Source organism: Heteronotia binoei, chromosome 3 (assembly GCF_032191835.1).
Source record: "Heteronotia binoei isolate CCM8104 ecotype False Entrance Well chromosome 3, APGP_CSIRO_Hbin_v1, whole genome shotgun sequence".
In the NCBI taxonomy this organism is placed as follows: domain Eukaryota; kingdom Metazoa; phylum Chordata; class Lepidosauria; order Squamata; family Gekkonidae; genus Heteronotia; species Heteronotia binoei.
In genome coordinates, this window is record NC_083225.1 from 170,725,678 (window position 1) to 170,750,366 (window position 24,689).

Sequence of the window (24,689 nt, forward strand, 5' to 3'; positions counted from 1 at the left end):
ATGATGTCACTATAACATTATTCCAAGAAAATAACCAAGGATAGGCCTAAGTCTAAAAGTACATCATTTTCCTATGAACTACCCTACATGGAAGAATATCATGTTCAGTAAGATAATCAATTATTGGAAAACAAATTGCAATAAAGAAACTTTCATATTTCTCTGTTACTGGAAAGTGAGTTTGAATTGTAATTTTGGAAATTATAAAGTATTCCCATAAATGGTGTTGCCATACTAATATGGTCGGAGGAGACTTGTCAATCCATTGTGAGGCAATTGTGGCACGGACTGCAGAAATAAGAATGTGTATCCTCTCTGAGTTTATCGTATCATTTTCAGGGTCTGTCCAATTTCCAAGCAAAAAAAATTCAGAAACTAAAGGTAGATCTCTATTTGTGATTAAAAATATTTGTTTCGTAATTTGGCTCCAAAAATTTTGTATAGAATTGCATGTCCACCAACAATGGAAATAGTCTCCTGCTTTACACAGGTTGAGCTTATAGTGCCATTTATATGATGTATATGATTTATATGATGTAGACGACTAGGAGGCGAGTACCATCTCATTATTAGTTTATAAGATTGAAGCTTAGGGGGAGGGATGGTGGCTCAGTGGTAGAGCATCTGCTTGGGAAGCAGAAGGTCCCAGGTTCAATCCCTGGCATCTCCAAAAAAGAGTCCAGGCAAATAGGTGTGAAAAACCTCAGCTTGAGAACCTGGAGAGCCGCTGCCAGTCTGAGAAGACAATACTGACTTTGATGGACCAAGGGTCTGATTCAGTATAAGGCAGCTTCATATGTTCTTAATGGGGATCATTTTAGAAGTAAATGGTGGGAAGAGGCAATTCCAAGAGGCACAGCCTCTCTCTTGGGGGCTTAGGGTTACCAAGTCCCCTGGCTACCAATGGGGGATGAAGGGATAGGGCTCCTGGATCTAGGTTGGGAAATTCCTGGAGATTTGGAAATGGAACCTGGCAAGGACATGGACCTCAATTGGATTCAGTGCCACAGAGCCCATCCTCCAAAGCACCCATGTTCTCCAGAGGAACTGATCTTTGTAGTCTGGAGATGAGCTGTAATTCTGGGGGATTCTCTGCCCCCCCCCTTCCCAGGCTGGCATCCCTAGGTGAGTCTCACATTCCTTGAGAGCTCCAGATTATTAATGCAGAGCTTCAAAAACAAACAAACAACAACAACAAAACTCCCAGCTGCTAAGCCTCTTTGACCAAAGGGCAAAGAAGAAGAAAAGGCACAAGGGCTCACCTTACAGGCAATGGTGCTTTTGTCATATCACATTGAGCTTTTTTTTTTTTTTTTTAAGTATTGATCTCCAGTCTGGGTCTTTGCTAGATTACAATCTGCAACAGGCACAATCCAGACAAAGATAAAGTATTTTAAAAGAATTATTGATTTCATGGGCAGAAGCAAGCTAATTGATGCAGTCGCTCACAACTTTCACGCCGGTAGCTCACCAAGTAGAATTTTTGCTCACAAGGCTCCGCAGGTTAGAGGGAGTATTGGGCAGAAGACACACGTTGACCTTGCTGTTTCTGGGCTCCTATCAAGGTGCTGTTGCTTATTGTTAAAGACTTTCGTAACCCGGGGAATGCATACCTGATGAACTGTCTTCCTCTTTGTAGGAACCTGTGCACCATTTTTGCCAGTCTTTGCAGCCTTTCATCACTTTCTTCATGTGTCTCCACACAATCACCTCAAGCCTTTAAAGTCTTGAGCAGGCTGTTTGAGGAAGCGCATCCAGCAGCTTTGTTATCAGCCTTTAGGGAAGGATTTTGGTGGTCGATGAAGTTGTTTTTGTCAGCCTACCAGACTTGACCTGGATGGCCCAGGCTGGCCCAATTTTGTTAGCTCTCAGAAGCTAAACTGGATTGACCCTTGTTAATATCTCAGATAGGAGACCACCAAGGAATTCCCAGGTTGCTATGGAAAGGCAGGCAATAGCAAATTGCTGCTATGCATCTCTTGCCTTGTGAGCCCTACAGTGTTACCATAAGTTTGCTGCAACTCAACAGTACTTGCCATCACCATCCAAACTCCCCCCTATGGAGCAGCTAGTGGGGCAGGATGCCCCCACCTTCCCACTCCAGCTGGAATGCCTAGTGCTCCCAGAAGTCCTATTCCTGAAGGTCAAGGAACCCTGAAGAACTGTGTGGTGCAGAGGGTACAAAGATCTGCAGCAGGAAGTGGAAATCAATGGAAATTGCTCTCCCACCTTCTTCCAAAAGAAATGCTGTACCTCAGATGTGACTACCCTTATGCTGAATCCAATCCATTATTGTTTTTTCAGTTTTGATTTTTAATTGTTTATGACATTTTAAGCCACGGAGACCACTGCGGAAAGATGGAATGTAAGTATTTCCAAATCAACAAGACAATAAGATAGCTCAGTTTCTAAGGCACCTCAAATCTCTATGTTATTTCATGCCTCAAAGAGGAATCTTTCACAGACAAGGCTTTGACACTTTTTTTAATTTCATGAAAAAAATTTTTAGTGTACATTTGAACGTTTAAAAAGTTAAGAAAATGTCTTTCTGGCTACCAACTGACCAATTTCCCATTCACCTTGTTTCGGTCTTGTTGCTCTTTTTCCCTGTGGGACTGCTGCTAGATTTCGCACAAGCTGCCCCAAGCTGAAGAGTTGCCCCACCGCTTTTCAAGTTCCCTCCAGAGCAGACAGAAACTGGTTTTCACAGGATCCTGCCTGCTGCGGAGGGAACTTGAAGAGAGGTGGAGCAACTCGCTGGTCCGAGACAGTTTTTGCAAAATCCAGCAGCAGCCCCGTGCAGAAGAGGAGAGTGAGAGCGGCCTAAGTTTAGTGGGAAATTGGTCACTGTCTCTCACCTCACCCCACTTCCTCTTTTTACCTTATTTCTGGAGCAAGAATCATAGAATCATAGAGTTGGAAGGGACCTCCAGGGTCATATAGTCGAACCCCCTGCACAATGCAAGAAACTCCCTCTACCCTCCTTCTCATGATCTGCCTAAGTTCGCAAAGTTGGCATTGCTGTCAAAAAGTCATCTAGCCTCTGCTTAAAAACCTCCAAGGAAAGAGACCCCACCACCTCCCACTGAAGCCTGTTCCACTGAGGAACCACTCTGACTGTCAGGAAGTTCTTCCTAATGTTGAGCCAGAAATGCTTTTGATTTAATTTCAACCAAGAGTGCCTGGTGCTGCTTCCTTTCTTGTTCCATAACATCAATCCAAAGATGGTCTGGGGGGAAAAACATAGGGCAAAGCTGGCTGGGAACCAGCACAGCAAAGACTAGCAAATGAGGCTGGGCCTAGGGGAAAATACAATGTAGATAATAAACCAAGCTGCAACAATAAGTCTGCACAGAAGTGACCATTGTCAGTGGATAAGGGCCATGGCTCAGTACCAGAGCTTCTGCTTGGTACGCAGAAGGTCCTGAGTTCAATCCCCAGCATCTCCATTTTTTTTTTTTTTAAAGGATCAAGCATTAGGTGATGTGAAAGGCATCTGCTTAAGACCCTGTAGAGCCATTGCCAGTCTGAATCAACAGTGCTGACATTGATAGACCAATGGTCTGATTCAGTGTTAGGCAGCTTCATGTGTGTTCATGCATCAGGCCTTTAGCACATGTGTGTGTGCACGTGTGTGCTTGTGTGCAGTCCATAATTCAAGGCAGGGAGAACCCCAGATGAAATGGTTTAACTAGATCATCTTTGGCAGCATAAAGACATTGCTTTTTAAAAACAGGGAAACAGTCCTTAAACCTAAATGAAATTATTTATTTTGCATGCGGGTATTGTGGGGAAGCTCTAGTGTTAGCAACTGGATTTGTTCAATTAAGACATTGGTATTTTTGTGGAGGGTGTATAAACAGTATGATGCAAAAATCTTTTGCCCTTGAGTAGGAAGAAGGCTGCGCTGTTATGTTTCAGATAAGAGATGAGTCAATTCTTTAGCTGCCTACATTATAAAACAGAAGCACCAGCTTCTCCGTGGCAGAAGCACCAGCCCAGTGTGAATGTGTTCAGAACAGCAAAGATGAAGCATCTTATTTCCGTAGTCTTCCTATCTGGTGCTCTCATTCTTGGCTTGCCTTTACCACTTCCCAAGAATGCAACATCGGAACTTGATGCCCCTCCGGTTGATGATCTACTGTTTGCAGAGGTATCTACTTCCATGTGCATCCATTCCCTTTAGCGTTTCTTCATGTTGCTTTTCTGTAATGGTTCTCTTCCCTGTGTGTCTTCAGAGCTATCTGGATGCCTACTATACTTCAGGACCAGTTTGGAAAAGGAGCACAGACTCTCTGCCATATCAGCTTGGTCAAATGCAGTCATTTTTTGGCCTGAACGCTACCAGACAGCTGGACACAGAGACCCTTGAGCTGATGAAACGACCACGGTGTGGTGTCCCTGACATGGCAGGTTATAGCTTCTTCCCCAGGAAAATGAAATGGCCAACATGGAACTTGACATACAGGTAAATGCTCATTCTTTTTCCTTTTTTGCAGTTGTACATGGAGATGACATTATTGCAAACACCTCTTGCCCACACTTATAAGTACTCCCCTGCCCCAGCTGAGTTTCAGAAACTCAAAATCCCGAATACCGATGCTGTTTCTGAAATGAAGGTTGGATTCTTTGGTATAAGTGCTACATCAGCAATTTTATTGGAGGAATCCATCATAAAGCAACTGCAGCTTGAGTCAACCTGGCCCAGAGCCATGTTATGAAATGCCAGCAGAGTATCTAGGGTTGCCAACCTTTCAATGAGTCTGGAAGAGAAAGCAGTAGACATCAAGAAACAACTGTCATTACTTATATAGGCTTTCTAACCTCCAGGTGGGGCCTGGAGATTTCTCAGAATTACAATTGATCTCCAGACGACAGAGGTGCATTCCCGTGGAGAAAATGGCAGCTTTGAGGCCTGACTGTAGATGGAATTATACTCTGCTGACGTCACTCCCCTTCCCAAACTCTGCTTTGGTCAGTGTCCCTCCTCCAAAAACTCCAAGAATTTTGTACCCTGGAGTTGGCAACCCTAGCCATGTTAGTCTATTACAGTAAAACAAAATGGAAGCTTAGGGGCACCTTAAAGACTAACAATATTTATTCTAGAAGAAGTGAGTGCTGTCGAATAAAAGCTCATACTGGAATCAATGCTGTTAGTCTTTAAGGTGCTGCTGAACTTCTGGTATGAACCACATTATGAAATGTACAGTGCTATTCACCTTCCATGAGCTTAGAAGGGTGCATCCCTATTTAAGACAGTATTAGTAACTTCACGGTAATTCTTACAGGCTGCAATCTAGAGAAAGTTAGGCATACAAGAGTGCCCCTGAAAAGAAACTGTGGCCATGATCCACAGATGTAAAACCATACATTCAGGGCTTTTTCGTTAATAGGAATGCACAGGAACACAGTTCCAGCTGGCTTGGCATCAGGGTGTGTGGCCTAATATGCAAATGAGTTCCCGCTGATCTTTCTCTACCCCAAAACCCTTTGTGAAACAATAGTGATGCCAGGGGTGTGGCCTAATATGCAAATGAGTTCCTGCTGGGCTTTTTCTACAAAAAAGAGCCCCGCATACATGTAAGCATCAACACTTGCCAGCAGTGGTGATGTTGGACAGAGGCTCCCCGTTGCCTCCTTGCAAGACACTGCTGCCCAGGAGCAGCACATGAGCAGGCAGTAGGTGACACCATCCCCCAGGCCACTTCTTAACTATTTCCTGGACCATTTCAGCTTCCCAGTCTGCCACCATCCACTCCCCACTGATTCACATCGTACTTTATTAAGACAGGTGGGCTTTGGTCTTATAACAGCTGGGCTTCAGAGGTGCTAAACACATCAAAAGAACTGTCCAGTTGCAGTGTTAACTGAAGAGTTAGAGGGAATGTTCATGGGATCCGTGGTGTCTATAGGTGTGTCTGTTTGTATGTATGCATGTTATAAATTAATGAACTGAGCCAAACAAGAAACAGGAATCCCTTTAGGAGTCAACATGGAATAATATGCAGTATCCATACTTTTTTTTTTCTTAAGGGGAGACATGGATTTTTAAATTGGTTGTAGTAATTCAACTTTAACAGCCCTCTTGCTTTTCTTTTTAAAGAATAACAAGAGTTACTCAGTTGTCGCATTGATTTTAAACTTTATTGACATCTTTGGATTTTGACTGTAATGCATCTGACTTTTAAAGCAGTTTATAAATAATTCATGTTATTATGTACCGTTATTAATAGCCTGTGGCATGTGTTGCTCACATTTCCTTGTGGGACGGCAAGCAAATTGTAAACCTCTGTATAGCGCTTGCCAGTCTCGTGCATCTTAGTAATTCAGGGCATGGTCAGAATGTTGCGCTTAACATTCTTAGATAAATAATTGGAGGGGGGGAGTGAGGTTCCCCCCTTCCAACTTGAATAATCTACCACAGGGGTGGCCTGCGGTAGCTACAGTTGGCCACCCCTGCTCTACCACAAAACAATCCAGGAAAGTTTAGTAAATTGGTATCTCTTTTTTAAGCAGAATTGCAAACTATACTCTGGACCTGAGTCGTGAAGAAACAGACCAAGCTGTACGAGAGGCATTCCAAATATGGAGCGACGTCACCCCTCTTCGTTTCACCAGGCTCTCACACGACACAGCTGACATTGTGATCTCTTTTGGAAAGAAAGGTGGCTGAAGGCAGGATGTGTTCTTGCCATGATTACTCTACAAAATCCCATAGCCTAAAATTATGGATCAGATTTTCTGACATCAACTTTAAAGTTAGCATACTGATGAGGCAGCATGGTGTTGTGGTTAGAGTGCTGAAGCAGAATCTGATAGACCCATGTTTAGATCCCTGCTCTGTTGCAGAAGATTTTTGGGTGCTCTTGGGGCCAGTCAATCTCTCTATCCACCTAACTTGTTTTACAGGGAGAATCAGGGCTTTTTTTTGTAGCAGGAACTCCTTTGCATATTAGGCCACCTCCCAGGTAGTCAGTCCTCCTGGAGCTTACAGTAGGTCCTGTACTAAGAGCCCTGTAAGCTCTTAGAGGATTGGCTACATCAGGAGATGAGGCCTAATATGCAAAAGAATTCCTTTTACAAAAAAAAGCCCTGGGGAGAATGATTCTATAAACTGTTTTGGGTCCCCTTGGGTGAGAAAAGCATAATATTATCATAAACATTGCATTATTTGTAACAGTTGATTCTTCTGGTGATTTAATTTTTTTTTTTATTTTTTAGAACATGGGGATTTTTTTCCATTTGATGGACCATTAGGCCAGCTGGCTCATGCTTTCCCTCCTGGTGACAATATTGGTGGAGATGTCCACTTTGATGATGATGAAACCTGGACCAGTGATTCCAGAGGTGGTGATACACAGTTCTTTGTATTTGTAGAATCTCCAGCAATAAAGAGCAAGCAGGGAGGTGTGGTTGGGACTCATCGCCTAAGTCTTAGGGGGAGTGTCAGCATATACTTGCTAGTATATGGAGTCTAATGCAAATGACAGTTCATGATCTGTGACAGTTCCTGACAGCTTCCCTTAGCAGGTGCCTACCGGTTCTGTCCAGAGTACTTGTGCCTCTGCAGGATGACTCAGCACTGTGTGCTGATTGGTGCTTGTGTATAGCTATATGTATATAACTGGGAAAAGCTTGTACAGTGTTTCTCTGCTCTCAAATGTGGTGTCTGGCGAAGCACTTTGTCAGAGTGTATACCAGAACAACTATAAACTTGCATATTTGTAAATAAATGTAAATAGTTAGCACAAGTCAGTGTACTATCATTAAGCCTCACAAATCCAGAGCATACCAGCGAATATGTCAGCATCTGCTCCCCGCAAAAAGCAATGGGAAGCAGAAAGCATATGTTTAAACTGTAAATTGCTTATGAACCAATACAACCAGTTCTGTTTGTGAACTGGTGTTTGGGTTTGTGGTTCAGTTCATGGTTCAGCCATGAACCATGAACCGAACCACAAAACGCGGTTTGTGCCTATCCCTAGTCTCTTCAATGAGTGGGAAATGAATGGAAATGGGCAGCTGAAGCTTAGCTAGATGACATCAACAGATAATTGCTTGTAGACCAAACTGATATAAAAGGAACAACTAGAGGGATCAGTTTACAAGTTGGTAGTCCTGTTTCTCCCTACTCCAGAACCTTTCTGTTGTGGTTAATATCACTTAAAGATATGTCTCCATACTGTTTCTATACTACTTTGCAGCCTAAATACAAAAAATAGTGGATACATTAATAGGCCTGTCAAGATATTTTATTTATTTATTTATTTATTTATTTATTTATTTATTTATTTATTTTATGATTTATATCCCGCCCTTCCCAACAAGTGGCTCAGGGCGGCTCACAGAAATCTGGCATAAATAACATTTAAGCATAAAACATTAGAATAATAATACATTTAAGTTTTAAAACATTAAACCATTTAAAATATTAAACCATTTAAAACATTAGGGACAGCAGACATTCAGTGTAGCTATACTCAGTGTAACTATACTCAGCATGCCAGATAAGCTGGCATGCTTACTCATAAGTAAAGCAAAGAGGGGAAACACAAATCTTATTTTCATGGCAGGTAGAGTAGGAACCTAGCTTCTAAGTGATGCTGAGGTCTGAGGACTCTAAAGCAGGTGTGGCCAATGGTAGCTCTCCAGATGTTTTTTGCCTACAACTCCCATCAGCCCCAGCCATTGGCTATGCTGACCTGGGGCTGATGGGAGTTGTAGGCAAAAAAATCTGGAGAGCTACCGTTGGCCACCCCTGCTCTAAAGCATCGGTTGCTAACTCAATTGGTTCTGTTCTTTTCCAGCTTTTAATTTGTTTGCAGTTGCAGCCCATGAATTTGGCCATTCTTTGGGACTACAACACTCCAGCAATCCCAGAGCCCTGATGTACCCCCTTTACACCTACAGTGGCTCAAAGGACTTTCTCCTTCCTGAAGATGATGTGGAAGGCATCCAGGATCTTTATGGTATCCTACTCATACATAAAGCTGCAATTCCTAAAAATCACGGCTTAGTTCTCACATGATTCTGTGCATTCACCCAGGTGTGCCTGCTAATATTCTCAGTCAAAGAGGTGGCTAGGTACTGGCAGACAGAATTGCAGAGATGAGCCAGAAGCTTGACAATGAACAGGGAACTAGAGGTAACCAATGGCTGTCCATTTTTGCAGGTCCACAAACAAGAATGGCCGCTGCTGAAACTCCAAGAAGGTGTGACCCAAACTTCTCTGCAGATGCTATCACAGAAATATATGGGAAGAAAATAATATTCAAGGACAGGCAAGAAACTTATAGAGGCATTTTCCAGCTGCAATTTTTGAAATATCTAACCATCCCTCTTCTGTAATAATTATTAAATAAATGCTATGCAGGGGAGATCTGCACTGCAATCCTATGCTGCATTGTGTCAGTCTTACAACAGTCACAGCAACTGTGATTTCCCCCTTTCTGTTTTCCCCTGCAAACCTTCCATGAATCATGACAGGGAATTATTCCCATCATCCAAGCTCGTCTGTGTTTCAATAAAAATCCTTTGCTCTTGCCTTTAATTTCTTCAGTTATTTTGGCTGAATTACTAGTTCTGAATTCTGAATTACTAGTTCTCCCCAAGACAGTCATTGCTATGTTTCCTTTCTCGACCAGATTCATGTGGCATCATGATTCTCAGATGTCCAGTAAAGGTTGGGTTGTCATTCGTTCACTTTGGCCTGGAGTTCCAGACCAAGTTGATGCTGCTTACAGCCTTCCAGAGGAGGACCTTATCTTCTTATTCAGAGGTGAACACTGCCACGTCTTTCATATGAGCCTTTCCACATGCATTAATGCTGCCTGTAGCCAAGGATGGAATTCTAGCAGGAGCTCCTTTGCCTATTAGGCCACGCACCCCTGATGCTGCCAATCCTCCAAGAGCTTACAAGGCTCTTTTTTGTAAGCTCTTGGAGGATTGGTGACATCAGGGGGTGTGGCCTAATATGCAAAGGAGCTCCTGCTAGAATTCCACCTCTGCCTGTAGCTATTTTATCATCTGTCTTAAGTTGTCCAAAATATGGAGTTCTGTTCAGGGCTGCGTATAAGAGGTCTAGGTTAGGAATACCCATTAAAAAGCACCCATAGTAACACTTCCCATGTTAAGCCCCAGAAGAGGCAGAACCTGGAGGTTTTTTGCTTTTTTTTGCAGGGGTCACAGGAAAAGGGGAGTGGGGTGGGAGGTAGTTATACATTTCCTGCATTTTTCAGGGGGTTCAACTAGGTGGTCCTTGAGATCCCTTAGAGTTCTATGTTTCTATACAATGAGAAGAGCCTCAGAGTTCCCTCTAGTGAAGAAAAACTGGTAGCTTTTCTACTTTTATTTCCTTCCATGCTCTGTGTGGTAGCCTTTAACAAAACAATCTTGGGGAGCAGAACTGGGGAGAAACTGCTATGTCAAGCCCTACTTTATAATTGTTTAATTTTATTGTCATTACATGAATTCCTTATTTATTTTATTTAATAACATTTGTTTTCTACAGGGAATGGATTTTGGGCTGTGAAAGGCTATGATACACTTTCTGGATATCCCAAGAAGCTGTATGAGCTTGGACTCCCAAGCAGTGTGGAAAAGATAGATGCCGCATTTCATGATGTGAAGAGTGGAAAGACAAAGTTTTTCTCTGGAGATGAGCTATGGAGGTAGGAAGGAAGTGGGCATATAAAGGATGTGGCTCATTTAATCTGTGTCCACGAACGTCTTGCGATAAAAGTTCATAAATGTTTGCCAGATGTACTTTAAAAGGTCTGAACCCAGTAGCAGCTCTTTCTCCGTCATGATGGCACAGTCTGTTTACAGTCCGTCACAGCACTTTGTGTGGCGTTGCTCATGATTCTGTGGTTTATGTGGAGCTCAGATCTCTCTCCATGGATCTTTCGCAAGGTAAATCTGTTCCAGGCTTCCTTTACCCCAACATTGGCCAGTTGCCCTTCGTTCCTGAAACTTGCTGTCACAATTTGCCTTTGAATTACTGATTTAGCTTTATTTTCTCCTTACAAGGCATATTCATTTTAAGTGGCTCATGGCTGGGCAGTCTGGCACTGCAATGACATCATTTGAGAACCACAAAAATTGTGGCAGCTTCTAATCTATTGCATTCTCTTTCCTTAGGTGCCCTGTTATCAGTGCCAGCAATGGCTCTGTAACAAGTGTATTGGGAATTAATGTTTCAAACATTTGGTCATCAGTCCAACACTGTAAACTCTTTTTGTGCACATATTGCATTCTCTGGGGTGGAATTCTAGCAGGAGCTCTTTTGCATATTAGGCTACACACCCCGATGTAGCCAATCCTCCAAGAGCTTACAAAAAAAGAGCCTTGTAAACTCTTGGAGGATTGGCTACATCAGGGGTGTGTGGCCTAATATGCAAAGGAGCTCCTGTTAGAATTCCACCCCTGTGCATTCTCATTTTCTTTCCTTGTTACTTCTTGCATTTTTTCCCTTTTCCACACGTTTTGCTCTTTCAAGTAGTTGACTTGATATGACATCACTGTACGTCTGGCATAAAAACCTGCAGTTTAAATCTGCCGTGAAATGCACTGGACATAAAGATATAGAATATTGAATTGACTACTAAAGGGAGCAAAAAACATGCAAAACAGAAAAACAGCAACAACAACCCAGCAACAGGAACTCACAAGTGAGGAAACTGAGAATGCAGAAAAGCCTTCCCACAGGAGAATCTAGTTGCAAGTGATTGCTACAATCAGGCCTTAGATTCAACAAGAGCTCACAGGAGCACAGCTCCTGAAGCTTTCTGAGGGTTCCCCCTCTTCCTCCCCACCTACCTTGTCCATTGGATAGTAGGTGCAGCTGCACAACATTCCCTGAATTAGGAGAGTGGGCAGCCAGCCGGCCACCAGGAGCTTTGCCACACCCTCAGCAGTCCTCATTAACCTCTGGAGAAGCCCACACCACCTTTTCTCCACTTCTTATGTGATTATGGGCAGCAGGTGGTTTGCTGGTCTTTTGACTGTGGGGGAGGGAGGGCTCAGGAGAGCCCCAGGAGAGTGATGCCTGCTTGGGCTGGCTGGATCTCTAGCCAGCCCAAGCAGGCCTCACTCACTCTGAGATATCCTTTCTTGCATCAGGTTGCTTTTGATTGGGGGGGGGCGTCGACGGCATATGCTGATGAGCTCCACCACCTAATTTTCTACAAAAGCAACCCCTAGCTACAGTGCATGGCAAATGCATTATTCAACATGTGTGAAAACAGCAAAGCACTGGATCATTTCATACAGAAATATACACCAGTCTTTGCTCTAATTCGGTAACTAATAGAGTGACTGCAGAAGGGGTGTGATATGCATGCTCCTCTTCACTTCTGATAACAACCTTGCTGTAGCGATTTGTGCCAACTGGAGTTTCCAAGATGAATTTAAGTGGAGACCCAAGCAGAATACTTTACAGTCATCTAGCCCTGAGGTCACAGCCTACTCTACAGAGGGACAAGAACTATCTTAAGGGATTAGCAATGGCCCATAAACTTGCTTTTTCAGTAATGGCTCTGTCTTGAGAAAACAAACTGCTTGAGAAAAATTCAAGCAGATTCCTACACCTATATGGCTTACAGAATGTGTAAAACAGAAATGTTCTATTCTAGATGTAACTTCAGCACTTTTTTGTAAAAAAGCCCAGCAAGAACTCATTTGCGTATTAGGCCACACCCCCTGAAGCCTAGGCAGCCAGAACTGCGTTCCTGTGCACTCCTGCTCAAAAAAGCCCTGTGTAACTGTATTATATAGAACAGCTCAGGAGGACATGTTAATAAGGGAACTGACTTTTAGTCTCTTGTAATATTTATTGTCTGTATCACCTTGCTTTTACTGCATCATCTTCGACCTTTTAAATTCACTTTCTTCATTATGGAATATCATGCAATCCTATTGCATTGTTTATGAGATGTCTTATGGTATCTAATCTTCAAAAAACATTTTGTAACCCATCTTGATTCTTGGCAAGGAAGGTAGGGTATAAGTGAATGAATGAATGAATGAATGAATGAAGTACTTGTATATCTCTCCAAGCACACTGAAGATGAAACAGTTTAACATTTATTAACAAACATGGTCTGTTCACAGATCGGAGTTGTTCCCTCACCGCTCTCTCTCTCAGCATTTTATTTTTTATGCTATCAACTCCTCCTTGTCAATTATGACAGTGGTGCTCAAACTAATCAATAGCCTTTTTACTTATGTTTGTCTCTGTTTGTTGGGGGGGGGGGGCAGGGAGTTGTTTCCCATTATGAAGTTCCCGAAAACTACATAGAATATGATGCAAGACTCATACCATGTTTCTCATTCATTTCAATATTCCAGTTATAGTGAGAGATTTCAGTCTATGGATCATGGTTATCCAAAATTAGCAAAGGAGGAATTTCCCGGAATTGTGGACAAGGTTGATGCAACATATCAACAGAATGGTAATACTTTCCTACAGAAGAAACTGATTATTCTGTTGCAGTGAGGGGGGAATTTGTTGGGACTGAAGCCCTCGTTGACAGTGGGTAAAATCTCAAAGATCTGGATGTGCATATTTGTTGGGAAACAATCACTCAGACATATACAAAGAACAGATCATGATTTGTGTAACGTTCATGTGCAGACAGACACTTGCATAGTCTTGTAGTCATTCTTTCTCTCCGACACATACACAGATGGTAGTTCCCCATACCCTTAAGGCAGCAAAACTCAGACTTCTTTCTCCTTTGCTGGCTAGACCATAGTTTCTTTAGCTCCTATCCATGCCGTTACACCTCAACTACCTTTTTATTGGGGAATATTAATATTTCTTAGCTCAAAATGGTGAGTCTACGAGAGGTGAGGTGAACAGGGATCTCTGTCAATGTCTACCGAGATAGACCACTGAAAATCCTTTGGTTAATAATGGATTTTATTATAGGTACAGGGTTTCAAATAGTTACATCCCAATCAAACAATTTCAAGCATACAAGAGATTAGCTGAATAAGTATGTATGGGGGAAGGTTATACAATACCTGGATCTTGCAGGGTCAGCTCAGTCAGAAGAAATGCAAGGCCTCTGGAGGGAGATTTCTCTTGAGAAGAAGGGGCGGGGGTGAGGGTAGAAAGGGATGGAGGGAGGAGAGGATGGAGGAATTCCCTTTTCTTTCCTTTCTTTCCCTTTCCTTCTCTCTTCTCTTCTCTTCTCTTCTCTTCTCTTCTCTTGGGGGGCGTGGCATGCTCAGCTGAGAGGAAGACGTGTTTTGTTTGAGCTCCCGGTAGAATGCTAAAGGGAATTAAGTATTCCTTCTTCTGGTGATAAAAATAACAAAGCCTTGAAGACTTTAAAATAAGTCGGTGATAGTTGTGAAGTGGGAGTCTGGAAGTTGGCCATAGGCTAAAGTTAAAACTAATTGGTGCTGAGAGAAACGGCAATGGCGACCTCGGACTCAGAAGTTGAAAGTGAAGATAAGGTAATGAAACCAAAAGACTTTCAATTAGAAGTTAAGAGGGCTGTGGAAGCTGCCAAGAATAGCATTATTAAGGCAGTATCAAAGATTGTGGATGAAAAAATAACTAATTTAGCTGAGGCCGTTGAAGCCATGGCAGAGACTGTGAATAGTGCATGGGAAATGGCGCAGCTAAATGAGAAGAAAATTAACTTGTTGCAAAAACAGTCCAGACAGTTGGAAAAGCAAAATAAATACCTTAAAGATAAACTGATGGACTTGGAAAATCGGGCCAGAAGGTCAAATTTGCGGTTGAAAAATATTCCAGAAACGGAGGACATGGATAATGTGATTAAATGGATGGCTGAAATGCTCCCAGACTTAGGAATTTCAAGGGAAGATTTGGATTGTATTCATCGAGTTGGGAAGCAGACAGCTGAGTGGAGGTGGCCGAGAGATGTGATAATGTGTTTTGGAAAATATACATTAAAGGAGCAGGTGCTTAAAGGCATGAAGGCCTTGGATAGGCAAGATAAGTTACTGTATAATGATAAAAAAGTGTTGGCTTTTGAAGATTTATCACAGGAAACAATCAACAGGAAGAAAAAGTTAAGAGTGTTTACCAAGGTGCTGCAGGATAAAGGAATGAAATACAGCTGGAGAATGGCACCCTTTGCTCTGAAAATGGTGCATGAAGGAGTAGAGCTGTTTGCAGAAGATCAGAAGCAGATGGAGGAGCTATTTAAACGTGTGGGACTGCAGCTGCCTAAGGATTACAAGCATTCCCCTGACTGGGACTCAGAAGGGGAAAATAGTTTGGAAGAGCAAATGGGGAACACTCAGAAACAGAAGAAGAAGAAAAAGGAGGAAAAAAAGACTTGGGACTTCAGGGAAAGGACTAAGACTAAGAAATGATTGAGGGAAGATGGATTAAGGAAGAAGGAAAGAAGATAGAAGGACCGGAATAGCTCAACATGAACAGTTTTTTTGGTTTTTTTTTTTAATTGCTGCTGTTGCTCTTTTTGAGTTTACAGTGTGGGAGAGATGTCTTTTTTCTCCCCCCCCCCCCCCCAATATGGATGTTAGTGGTAGCTGGATGTCTGATGTGTTTAGTGGTAGGATTGGGAAGAAGATGTGTAGATGGTGGCTGATTGGGATGATGTTGGTATGTTTGGATGGTGTGATTGGGGTATGGATGGATAATTGGGACCTAAGGGGTGAATGGGTGGAGTATGAATGGAGTAAGAAGGTGAGTGAATGCATATTGGGTAGAATTCTTTATACAAGAAATATGCCACGAGCATTGGCATATTGCATTTTTCTCGGATGGGTAGAATTGGTAATGGAGGGTAGGTGGAGGGTAGATAAGCAACATCAGGTGGGGTTGGTTAAGGGTGATTGGGGTTTAGAATTCCAGGCTGGTAGAGAACAGAAGAGATATGGGGAAGAGCTATGGTTAGGCATAATATGATAAAAAATGTTAATGTTATATGTACAACTCTTAATGTTAGAGGGCTAGGAAATCCAGTGAAACGGGCAAGAGTTGGGAGATATATTCAAGAGTTAAAAGCAGATGTGCTGTTCTTGCAGGAGGTATATAATGGGGGGGAAAGAGAGATGAATTTCCCTGGATTTGGGAAAGGTAAGAAATTTATTGCTCCAGGCTCCTCAAAGAGCAGAGGGGTGGGAATAGTATTTAATTCTAAAATAGATTTTGTTGCAGATAAAGTAATGAGAGATAAGGATGGAAGGTTTATTTTTGTACAGGGTCATTTGGAGGGAGAGCCGGTGGCTTTAGCTTCTTTGTATCTCCCTAATGTGCATCAGTTGAATGTATTGTAAAGATTTTTGCAGAAGTTTGAAAAATTTTCACCCTATACTAAAATAATAGGGGGGGATTTTAATATTAACTTGCAGGGGAAAGGTAATGTTAAAAAAAGGAAGGCGGAGAAATTTAAAAGAATGTGCGGGAAATTTGGTCTGCTAGAATCATGGATGGAAATGTTTTCTCTTCTCTTCTCTTCTCTTCTCTTCTCTTCTCTTCTCTTCTCTTCTCTTCTCTTCTCTTCTCTTCTCTTCTCTTCTCTTCTCTTCTCTTCTCTAACCTGACAGGTGGGGTTGCCTGTTTTCTAGGGTAAATTACGTCACATCAAGCAATTCAGTTACCCAATGAGGAAGCAGAGTATCACACCAATGGAAAATCAGGGTGTCATATGTGGAATATCCAATCAGAGATCATTGTGTCATAGATCCCTACCCCAGTGGAGGAATTTTAATTACACTGGCCAAATGACTTTTTATGGCCCTGTTTTTCCAAACTGATTCCTTTGAAGCTCCCCAAAAGTGATAGATTTCTCCCTTAGTGTCAAACATGGATAGGCATCCATCAAGTGTTCAGGAGATTGGTTGACTTTGATAGCCTTAGCAATAATTATAGAAAAATAGAAACTTTGTTAAAAGTCATTCCCTGGCAGAAAATATGAGACCAGTTTACAGTTATACCACACATTCACAACAAGATGACCACTTAACCTTTAGCCTTTGTGTTTTTTCTGTCCTGCCCTGAAGAATAACAGAACATATATATATACAAGCCATTTATTTGTGATGCAGGGTTCCTGGTAACCCTTACTTCTTTAAGTTTTGATAACAGGACTTAAAAGGTTGCCAAAAGAGTGAAGGAACTTTTACAGCTCTGCCCACTAGTGTCCCTCTCTGGGCCTGGAATTCTTCATTTCCAGGAGCAGAAAGATGGATGCTTCTTAAGCTTTCAGCATTGGCCACCATGTCTGTCCAGCCTGTGACTCAGACTTGACATCATTCCAGCCTGCCTGAGGCCTAGAAGGAATTGGATTTTTCTCCCTTATGTGCAAGAAAGACCATTCCAATTCAAATGGGCATTGCTGTGTCATATTAATATTCTAGGGTTACATTGTAATATTACATTCCAGGGGTGCATGGCTTGGGAATCAGTACAGGGGTGTCTTTCTGGATATCAATGCATGGTGGGGTATGTCATTTATATTGCTTAGCTGTCAAGGCCATTGAGATAGCATCTTCACTACATCCATCAGTGGGCTCTGTCCTATGAAAGTTTATGCAAGTTTTGTTAGTCCTTAAGGTGTCACATGATCGTATCTAGACACAACAGTTGACCATCATTACCTGTTAGCAAGGAATGAAATTTACAAAAGAAGGTCTCCTAACAACCATCACTTTGCACTTAGGGTTACAGTTTCTAACATGTCCCCTTTCTTGCAGATTCCATTTTTTTCTTCCATGGGTCGGTCCAATTTGAATACAGCATCTGCCATAAAGGAATCACCCGTACTTTGCAAGCAAACTCTGTGTTAGGCTGTTAAGTCACAAACAATTTTGTTAATGCAGAAGTTGCGTCATCCAAAGATATAGCAAAACACAGAAGACTGCAAGCATGGTTGCATGTCTGATAGCATGGCAAATTGTGCACAGTTTGGATCAGAACAATATCCAGTCCACTGTACATTGAGACAACATCTATTCTGGTTGAAGGAACCAAAGGATATACAACTGAATTAAGCATAGAAACATGCTCATTTGAGGTACCTCTGGCAGAGAACATGATATTTATGGCCAGATACAGGCCATTGAACATCATCTCATAAAATTGCCATTTGTGATGCAGTGATCTGAGATGGAAGAAAAGATCTGAGGGTTTCCAGTGATGTATGCTGATAAGACATCAAAGAGAAGATACTTGGTTGTGTTATCATCTGGATTTGTGTTTTGCATTCTAGTTATTTTTAGTTCTAACTTCATTAATTTAGCTTAATAATAATAATAATAATATTTTATTTTTATATCCCGCCCTCCCCGCCAGGCGGGCTCAGGGCGGCTAACAGACATGGGGATCCCATGATTCACATAAAACAACATAAACAGTTTTAAATATATCAGTCACAAATAAATTATTTAAAATAGTTAAAATATATAAAATGGTGCTAAAATACTGTATCATAATGTACGCAAGATGGCTAGATGTCCATTCGTTGGATTAATCAAGTTCTATCTCAAAGGCCAGCTGGAAAAGAAATGTTTTGCAAGCCCTGCGGAACTGGTTCAGGTCCCGCAGGGCTCGCACCATCTCAGGAAGGTCGTTCCACCAACGAGGGGCTATCACCGAGAAGGCCTGCTCCCTAGTAGCCTTCAACCTAGCTTCTCTTGGCCCAGGGATTGTTAGTAAGTTCTGAGAACCGGATCTCAGCGCTCTCTGGGGCACATATGGGGAGAGGCGGTCCTTTAGGTAGGCAGGTCCTCGGCCATATAGGGCTTTAAAGGTGATGACCAGCACCTTATAGCGAACACGGTAGACAACCGGCAGCCAATGCAGATCCCGCAGCCCAGGCCGCGCAGGTTCCCACCGTGGTAGTCCCTCCAGTAGCCTGGCCGCCGCGTTCTGGACTACCTGAAGTCTCCGTGTTCGGTATAGGGGCAGCCCCATGTAGAGGGCATTGCAGTAGTCTAATCTCGAAGTGACCGTTGCGTGGATCACAGTTGCTAGGTCGGTGCGCTCCAAGAAGGGAGCCAACTGAAATAGATCATATATATATACCGGTATATCACTTTGTTTCTATGTATACCTATTACCTTCTCAGCTTCCATCTGGAGTAAGCTCCCAATGGCTTATGATGGCTCATATCATAATAAAACTAGTTTGTAACGACACTCCCAGTTCTTGATTTCTAATCAGTTAGTTATTAACATTTGAATATTCACAGCTAAATAGGTAAACCATTGATAACCAACATGGATAAACCATTGCAAAGTAACATATGTGTCCCCCCTCCCCTTCATGGTGTTTGGCCTCTTCATTTTTCAAACCTTCCCTTTCCCCCTACCCATGGCAGGTCCTCTGCCTCTCACTCAACGGATCTTCTTTCATGGCTCTTGCTTCCTCCACTTTCATTGCAATGAAAAGTGTAACATTTCCTATCCATCATAGCTAATCATGCCATGAAAGGTAAGAAAGCCATTGTGGGTATTATTAATGTTTCCTTAGCATGGGGGTATTTCTGACAGCTCTGCAGGAGGCAGTCAGCTGTCATCCAATAAAGAATTCTTCTTCCTGTGTTCCTATTTATATACCTAACTTAAGCCTATTATTTTAGAAAAATGAACTGGAGACTGTGGTGCCAGAGCAGTTTTGCCCTTGACCCTTTTTCACCTGGTTGCAGCCTGACTATAGGACAGATACCAATTCCTCAGTCACTGTTTGTTGTACATGTGGACTAATGTTGCTATTAATCATGTTCTTGCCTGGCTCATTGGAGCCTTTAAGTCCTAGCTTGGGGACTAGGGAACAATGGGCAGTAGGATCCAAATCCCTGATGTCCTGCTCCAGTCACAGGCCCCCTGCTGGTTTAAATGACGTTCTAGCACGGGAACCTTGTGCTATATATAGTTGGCCCCATTGGCCCAGAAGAACAGTCTTCTAGTTCAGCCGTTATCATGCTGTAACTCAATAAAGAGCTATGATCACTGCCACCGTGTCTCTTCTATGCATTGAACCCACTATATTATACTGTTGCTCTGCTTTTCTCAGATCAAGTGATCAATTCCCCACCAATTGCCGTACAGGCACATTTTGACCCATGGCTCCCCATGCCTTCCTGATCGCTAAAAAAAAAAAAAAAAGATTGGGAAGATATGGGGCGACTGGAGGGAGCCATCAGTCAAAATGCACCCATGCAGCAACTGGTGGGGAATCAGTCACTTGATCCAATGAAAGCAGAAACCTGGGGATGGAGCAACAGTAGATATGGAATCAGAGAGCATCTTCTTTAGTTGTCCAAGTTGATAATCTCTGTTTGGTTATGCATCAAGGTGATGGTTCTTTGTTGTTTTTGTTAGCATTTCAGCAGTTTGTTAGGTCTCTTATACAGCTGAACATGCAGTTTTATTATGACACTTGGAGGTGGGAGTAGGCATTAGAGGGAATGTCTTGATAAAGTTGAAATCATTCTTCACTGAGCATGTTCAGACAGTCGCATTTGAAAATATGGGATCACCTCTATATTTCCCTGTCAAAGGTAGTGGAGGCTGTAGTCTCTGTCCTGACCCATGTGTAATAAATGTGGTCAAGTTGTTGAGGAAGAACAAACTGAAGGGTACAAGCATAGGCAGCTTCAAGAGAGGATTGGATAAACATATGGAGCAGAGGTCCATCAGTGGCTATTAGCCACAGCTTATTGTTGGAACTCTCTGTCTGGGGCAGTGATGCTCTGTATTCTTGGTGCTTGGGGGGGGGCACAGTGGGAGAGCTTCTAGTGTCCTGGCCCCACTGGTGGACCTCCTAATGGCACTTCGTGGTTTTTTTTGGATACTGCATGATACAGAGTGTTGGACTGGATGGACCACTGGCCTGATCCAACATGGCTTCTCTTATGTTTTTATGTAATCCAGGCAAGATGGGGGTGATGTTTTCTGGGAAAGCTGAGATTCCTGAGAACATTTTGCTTCATATATATTCAATGGGACCTAGTTGGCCATAGCTGACTCATTTACAAGCCTGGCAGTTATGTTGGATTTTGAGCTCTTTCTGGAGAAGCAGATGGACTGAGCAACAAAAAGTTTCCCTCCCCACCATGTTCACTTAGTTTGGAAGATGCCTCCATCACTTGGACCCAACTGACCTAGCCATACTGATCCATGCTACAGTGACCTCAACATGTGTTGCTTGGGGCTTTCCTTGAAGTTAATTCACAACAGCTAGTGCCAAATAAATAAAGGGGAAGCCCAGATTACCTGGAATCCATAAGGACTCAATCTGTATAGTGAACTTGATCCATATAGTGGACGTATCCGGAACCACCTCAACAGATCTTGCCAGCCTTCTTCACGGAGGGCTTGAATATTGCCTCAGTTTTATTATTTGTTTCCAAAGCACAAGAAATGGTGACCTGTTGACCATTTCTTGTGCTTTATGATAAGGTGAGCAATACCTTGCACTCCAGACAGTCAAAGTGGAGGCCTTCTCAACTATCTTAGACAGACCATTTCATAACACAGGGGCTGCCATCAAAAAGACTGTCCTAAGAAGTTGCTGATTTTACCTGCCTGAGTGATGGTGCCACCATCAGTGCCTGATTCAGAGACAGGGGCAGATTGGCCATTAAGACCACTGGGGAAAGTCCTGGTGGGCCAATAGCCCAAGGCCTACCCCCCTTGCTGGGTCCAGTCTGTCCCAAAGAGAGCAGCTGATGCAATCCACCACTGCCGTGATTTGTGGCCCAGGCTGCATCCGGGCCTACCCTCACCGTATTCAGATCAGCAAAGGACACACTCAGCCCATTTTTCAACATGCCTGGCACAGGCTTGCCACAACAAGGGAAGCACCTGCTTGGCCTGTCCTTGCTACAGCCAGCTCAGCAAGGGATGTGCCCAACTGGGCAAGGGATGACCCCACCAGTTACATAGCTTGTCCTCACACCTTGCTCCTGATGCCAAGCCAGCCAGAACTGCATTCCTGTGAGTTCCTGCTAAAAAAGCGCCCTGTTTAAATGTATTTCTCAGGTCTGGGGGCAAGAAAAATAACTCTACACAGCCAATCACCCCACTACAAAGAAAACAATTCTGCAAGGTTGCCTCCATGTTTGAGAGGAGACAGATGGAAGCTAATGACAGACTCTCACTATTCCGCAGTTAAGGATATATCAGTCTTCAGTTTTGAAATATTTATTACCTTTGCTATGCCCCCCAGTTGAACACAAACAACTGATAGCCATATAAACTTAATGTATTACTCTTTTAAACTGTTAAAAACGTCTGCATTATTCTGTATGCTAATTGCCTGCCAACCCTCTATATGCATGACAGTTATTTCTATTCCCCCTTCATTGTATCTGAAGAAGCGTATTTGTAATTAAAGCTCATACCTTGGATAAACTTTGTTGACCTAAAGGGTGCCACTGGACTCCATCTTTGTTCTACAGCAGGGGTGGCCAAACTTGCTTAATGTAAGAGCCACATAGACTTAATGTCAGATATTTGAGAGCCGCAAGATGGATGGAAGGAAGGAAGGAAGGAAGGAAGGAAGGAAGGAAGGAAGGAAGGAAGGAAGGAAGGAAGGAAGGAAGGAAGGAAGGAAGGAAGGAAGGAAGGAAGGAAAATAGATGGGGAGGGAGAGGTGCAAAGAAAGCAACTTTAACTTTATATGCATTCTCCAAGCTGCTGGCTTGGCTTGGAGAAGTGGTTTAAAGAGAGAAATACTTTCTCCAAGCTGGCTGATGTGGCATCAGGGAGCTTTGAGAGCCACACAGTATGTGTGAAAGAACCACATGTGGCTCCTGAGCCACAGTTTGGCCATCCCTGTTCTACAGCTTCAGGCCAACACAGTTGCCCAACTGGAGTTGTTAAAAATTAACTCTCTGCATTTCTGCCCACTCCCAATTGTTTTGGTTCATTGGCACTGCTTCTTATCATTCTCCTCCAGCATTATTTAAAGAATTAGCTGATTGTTTACCCCTCATTTCCTGTCTGACTCCAGGCTTGTCAACTGTCTGAGAAGGATGGGCAGGAAAGCACCGAGTGACTAAACAGACTGAAACAAGGAAGGTGGGCAAAGTTCAGGAATAATAATAATTGTGAACCAGTTCAATGTACACAAATCAACAGGTGCTGCAATGCAAGTGCAGCTTTTCATAGGGAGTCTTTATCCTCCAAACAGTGCCAGTATTGAATGCTGTTCAATAAAAGTGAATGCAGTTGCCATGCTGAGCTTTTGCAGGCAACAAAGCCTGCAATCCCAAGAGCACTCTCTCATTCAGTAAAATGGGACTTTTGTAAGAACATGAAAAGAGCCATGCTGGACCAGACCAAAAGTTCATAATTCCCTCCACACAGTGGCCAGCCAGCTGTTCCTAGGAAGCCCACAAGCAGAATGACTGCAACAGCATCCTCCCACCTCTGCTTCCCAGCCACTGCCTCTAGTACTGGAAGGAGCAGATATCCATAATCGGGGAGGGGGATGAGTAGAAACTCATTTGCATATTAGGCCACACCCCCAGACATCACCATTGTCTCACACAGGGCTTTTTTGTAGAAAAAGCCCAGAAAGAATTCATTTGCATGTTAGGCCACACCCCCACTGCCAAGCCAGCCAGAACTGTGTTCCTGCTAAAAAAAAAGCCCTGTCCGTCATGATTAGCAGCCATTGATAGTGCTCAGTCCTCCATGAATTTGTCCACTTTCCATTCAAAGACTTCCTGGGCTGCCGCTGGACTGTTAGTGTGGTTTGGGCTTGTCTCTAATTACTCTGTCACATTTTGTGACTGAGATTTTCAATCAGACTCCCACCCTGACCTGGCTGGACTGTGTGCTTCTTCCTAGGTTGATCATTCAGATTAGTGCTGCGCGTCAACCAGGGAGTGCACGGTCCAGTCATACGTTTTTTTTTAACCTTCCCCCAACATTGACTTTAAAAAAAAAAAAAAAAAAACCATTCCTTGGGTGCGCATGAATGCCCATGTCCATATGCTCTACCATTTTAAAGCACAAAACAGTGAAACCAAAACTAGAGGTTTACACTTTCAAACCAGTTTGAACATGCACTGGGGGAGACATCTGGCAACGTGGCATGAATGTGTGGGGATCTGAAAGCACTGGAATTCACCTGCTGTCTATTTAATCCATCTCCAACTCATCTTACAATGAGGTGAATATGACTGGGGAATGACATATCCTTTTTGTGTCTGTCTGTCTGTCCTCTTTGGGGCTCTTTAAAAAAAACTGGTGAAAATGTCCTCATTTTGGGTTGGAAGGTTAGGAATATTCCTAGTTAGTAGCAGTTATTACAGCTTAAATAACAGAGTTATTTAAAATGAGATTTGTCGTAGTGATCACATGTTTGAAGTAGTCAGTCCAGAAATATATCCTCTTTTTTGCTTTTCCAGATATGGTAGCCCAAAAAGAAGGATGCTCAGAACATTGCCCCATGCAGAAACATAAGTAAGGGGAGCCACTATTGCATGGGGGTGATCCTCATGCGCTCCTAAAGTAAATTGTTTTAAGCGTAGGAATGTGTCTTTAGTTCTAGTATGGAGAGAAGTATGCCATAGTTAGCCATATGGAAAGCAATGAGCTATAAAAAATTAGAACCATTTAATGCATGCATAATGCATAACTTGCAGGGCCAGTTTCAGGTTGTGGTGCTGGGCAGACAGTGTCGAGGGTCCCCCATGCCTACTATCAGACCCCCTTCTTGTCCACCTTCA

General features: G+C 42.9%; 1 protein-coding gene across 1 annotated transcript; it reads left to right on the forward strand.

The window, feature by feature from the left end:
- The first annotated feature begins 4,027 nt into the window (after positions 1–4,027).
- LOC132569130 (collagenase 3-like) lies at positions 4,028–17,995 on the forward strand. Its single transcript, XM_060235312.1, has 10 exons — positions 4,028–4,153; positions 4,239–4,468; positions 6,517–6,665; positions 7,222–7,347; positions 8,808–8,969; positions 9,173–9,281; positions 9,645–9,778; positions 10,511–10,670; positions 13,348–13,451; positions 17,701–17,995. The coding sequence occupies exons 1-10, from the start codon at positions 4,028–4,030 to the stop codon at positions 17,799–17,801; spliced, it is 1,401 nt and encodes a 466-aa protein (XP_060091295.1). The 3' UTR covers positions 17,802–17,995.
- Positions 17,996–24,689: the final 6,694 nt, after the last annotated feature.

Coding starts and splice junctions, on each gene's coding strand:
- LOC132569130 (XM_060235312.1), top strand. CDS start 4,028: ATGAAGCATCTTATTTCCGTAGTCTTCCTATCTGGTGCTCTCATTCTT. Junction 9,282..9,644: donor AAAATAATATTCAAGGACAG/GCAAGAAACTTA, acceptor TTTCTCGACCAG/ATTCATGTGGCATCATGATT. Junction 10,671..13,347: donor TCTGGAGATGAGCTATGGAG/GTAGGAAGGAAG, acceptor TCAATATTCCAG/TTATAGTGAGAGATTTCAGT.